Source organism: Penaeus chinensis, chromosome 27 (genome assembly GCF_019202785.1).
Source record: "Penaeus chinensis breed Huanghai No. 1 chromosome 27, ASM1920278v2, whole genome shotgun sequence".
Taxonomy (NCBI): domain Eukaryota; kingdom Metazoa; phylum Arthropoda; class Malacostraca; order Decapoda; family Penaeidae; genus Penaeus; species Penaeus chinensis.
Window position 1 is genome coordinate 24569364 of NC_061845.1, and position 3404 is coordinate 24572767.

At 41.8% G+C, this 3404-nt stretch overlaps 1 protein-coding gene across 1 annotated transcript in view; it reads left to right on the top strand.

The window, feature by feature from the left end:
• Positions 1–15: 15 nt before the first annotated feature.
• Positions 16–3404, top strand: part of LOC125039734 (GATA zinc finger domain-containing protein 14-like) — a gene marked incomplete at both ends in the record, with an annotated part of 10259 nt that continues 6870 nt past the window's right edge. The window contains one exon of the mRNA XM_047633968.1: positions 16–531. Within this exon, the coding sequence (XP_047489924.1) occupies positions 16–531 (516 nt within the window). The remainder of the gene's footprint in view (positions 532–3404) is intronic.

Consider the following 3404-nt stretch of genomic DNA (forward strand, 5'->3'; position numbering starts at 1 on the left):
AATGATAATAATGATAAATATGATAATAGCAACAATAATAATGACAAAAATAATAATAATAGTAATGATAGTGATGATAATGATGATAATAATAATAATAATAGTAATGATAGTGATGATAATGATGATAATAATGATGATGATGATAATGGCAGTAATAATAACAATATTTATGTTCATGATAATAATAATAATTATAATAATAATAATAATAATAATGATAATAATAATAATAATAATAATAATAATAATAATGATAATAATAATAATAATAATAATAATAATAATAATAATAATTATAATAATAATAATAATAATAATAATAATAATAATAATAATAATAATAATGATAATAATAATAACAATAGAAATAATTATAATAATAATAATTTTATGAATAATAAAAATAAAAATATAATGAATAACAACAACAACAACAACAATAATAATAATAATAATAATAATAATCATAATAATCATAATCATAATAATAATAATAATAATAATAATAATAATAATAATAATAACAACACAGACAATAATAATAGTAATAATAATAATATGATAAAGATAAATAAACAACACTATCATTATCAATATTATCATCAGACAGACAGAGAAAGACAGACACAGACCCACGAGAGATAGAAGAAAGAGGCTAATTTTAGGCCAAAACAATGCATGAGGAAGGGTATGAGGTGGACGGCATGTGGAGACGATGAGGTGGAAGAACAGGAGGCTGGCTCTCTATGTAGGCCATGTGCCACATAGACCGCGATCGAGGGCGAGAGGGAGGTCACTGAAGGGGGAGGGGGGGGGGGCAAGGGGGGGGGGTTGAGAGTGACTTTGCATTACGTAAAGTGCCTGGGGATTCGTGTTCTGTTGGGGGGGAGGAGGTGAGGGTGGAAGGAAGGAGGGGGGTTAAGGGGTGAGGGGGGAGGGGGAGGGAGGGGGTTAAGGGGGGAGGGGGGAGGGGGAGGGAGGGGGATGGGTACGGGTGGGGGAGAAGGAGGGATGTGTGGAAAGGGGGAAGGGAGGGAGGGAAGGATGGGAGAGGGAAGGATGGGAGAGGGAAGAGGGAAAGGGGAGAGGAAGAAGAGGACGAAGGAGGGAGGGAAGAGGAAGGAGGAGGGAAAAGGGGAAGCAACGAGAAATAGGAAGAAGAAAAAAGAAAAGGACGACAGAGAAGAAAGAAGGGAGGGGACAATAAGGCAGAATGGGGAGGGGGGAAGAGAGAGAGGAGGAGATAAGTTTGGGGAAGAGGGAGAGAAGAAGTAAAAAAAGAGGAGGAGGAGGAAGAAGATGAAGAGGACGAGGAGGAAGAGTTAGAGGAGGAGATACAGTTAGGAAAGAGGAAAAGAAATAAGAGGAGAAGAAAAGGAGGGGGACGAGGAGGAGGAGGAGAAGGTGGTACAGTTGGGGAAGAAGAAGAGAAGAAGAAGAAGAAGAGGAGGAGGAGGAGGAGGAGGAGGAGGAGGAGGAGGAGGAGGAGGAGGAGGAGGAGGAGGGGGAGGAAGATGAAGGAGGAGGAAGAGGAGGAGAGGGAGGAGGAGAAGGGAGGAAGAAGATGAAGGAGGAGGAGGAGGAGGAAGAAGATGAAGGAGGAGGAGTAGGAGGAGGAGGAGTAGGAGGAGGAGGAAGAGGAAGGAGGAGGAGGCAGCAGCACCGCCTCTGGACGCCCTCGCAAAAGCACGAGCCGGGGAGCCGGTATCGCTTCGCCTCTAAGAACTGTTACCATGGTATTGATTAGGTTCCCTGGTCCTCCCTCCACCGCCGCCGAGTATCTTGCGAATGGCTTTACTTTAAAAGGGAATTCTCATCGAAAATATATACATCGATTTTGTGTTCAGTGTGTGCGAACTGGCGGTATCTTACGCGCCGGAAGTTGTTCAAGTCTTTAAAAAAATAAGATAAAAAATAAGGAGCAAAAGGAAAAAGCGGGATGAAGAACGATATGTAAAGCTAGTGAAATAAAGATCTTGTTTCTACATCCATGTATTTTATTTGCCTATATGTTGACGTTCCTGTTTCAACAACGTGATTTTGATCTCTCTGCTCTCATATTAGAAGCGCAGGACGAGACAAAACGCGAAAAAAAAACACACACGCACACAAACACACAAATTTCCATTTTTATCGCTAATCCGAAAAAAAATACACACAAACACGGCGATTCTTAAGCAAATACATTCAGCTAAAACCCACATCAAGCACGCCCTTTCACAATTCGCACAACCTCGCCTCCAGCCTATTTTGTCAGCGATCAGTGGTAAAGCTTCAGTATGTTCGGGGCTTCGGAGCTTCGAGTGACACCGAGCCTCCGAGGCCTAGGGATCTGCGTGGCCTCGGTGGTTCGTTTGTCAGGGATCGAAGCGGATTCGGTGGTTCGTTTGTGAAGGATCGCGAGGCGTTCGGGAAATCCGTTTGTTAGGGAATCAAAGTGACTTTGTTTGATATGTGTGGGTGGGGGTGGGGGTGGGGGTGGAAGGGGTGTAGAGGGGGAAGGGAGGGAAGAGGGAGTAAGGGGGAGGGACTGTGGGAGGGGAGAGAGAGGGAGGGAGGGATGGGACGGGTCATAGGGAGGGAGGAGGGGGTAAGGGAGAGGAAGGAGGGGGTAAGGGAGAGGAAGGAGGGGGTAAGGGAGAGGGAGGACAGAGTAAGGGAGGAGGAAACCGAAGGGAGGAGGAGGTTAAAGGAGAGAGGGAGTAGGGGAGAAGGGAGAGAGGGAAGGGGGGGGGGGAATAAGGGGAAGGGTCTAGGACAGGTGAGGGGGGGGGGTGAAGTAGGGACAAGGGGAAGGGGGTAGAGGAAGAGGAAGAGGGGGGTCCTATACCTAGAAGTGAGGTAGGGGGGGTGGGGGGGAGGGAGAGACGCAAGGATGAGGCTAAGGAAGGTAAATATAAATGTATGAAAGAGATATGAGTGTAAATATGAGGAATTACATTAGAATAGATCTTTTCCTCTAGTTTTTGAATCAAAGGAGTTGCACTGAAATAGATTTTCCTGTAACTTCTATATTATAAAAAAACTGAGATAAAATGATGTGATGATTTTAGGACTTGGGCGAAAAAAAATGCAATATTCTCTGCAACAAAGGTAAAAAAATATATATATATGAAATAAAGATAGTTATGATAACATTTATTTTCCTAGTTTAATTAAGCAACAATAGAATTATTCAATTTATTTATTACACACACCAGGTTTAAAAAAAATAAAGATAAAATTGTTTTTCCTCTTACGAATGCAACACAAGAACACAAAATAAAAGGTTAAACACAATACCCATCAACAAGGAACAGGGAAAAGGAAGAAGAATGGAAAGAAGAAAGAAAAGAAAAGAGAAACAGAAAGAGACGAGTAAAACAATAAAAGAAAAAAGATAGAAAAAAAAGAAAAAGAAA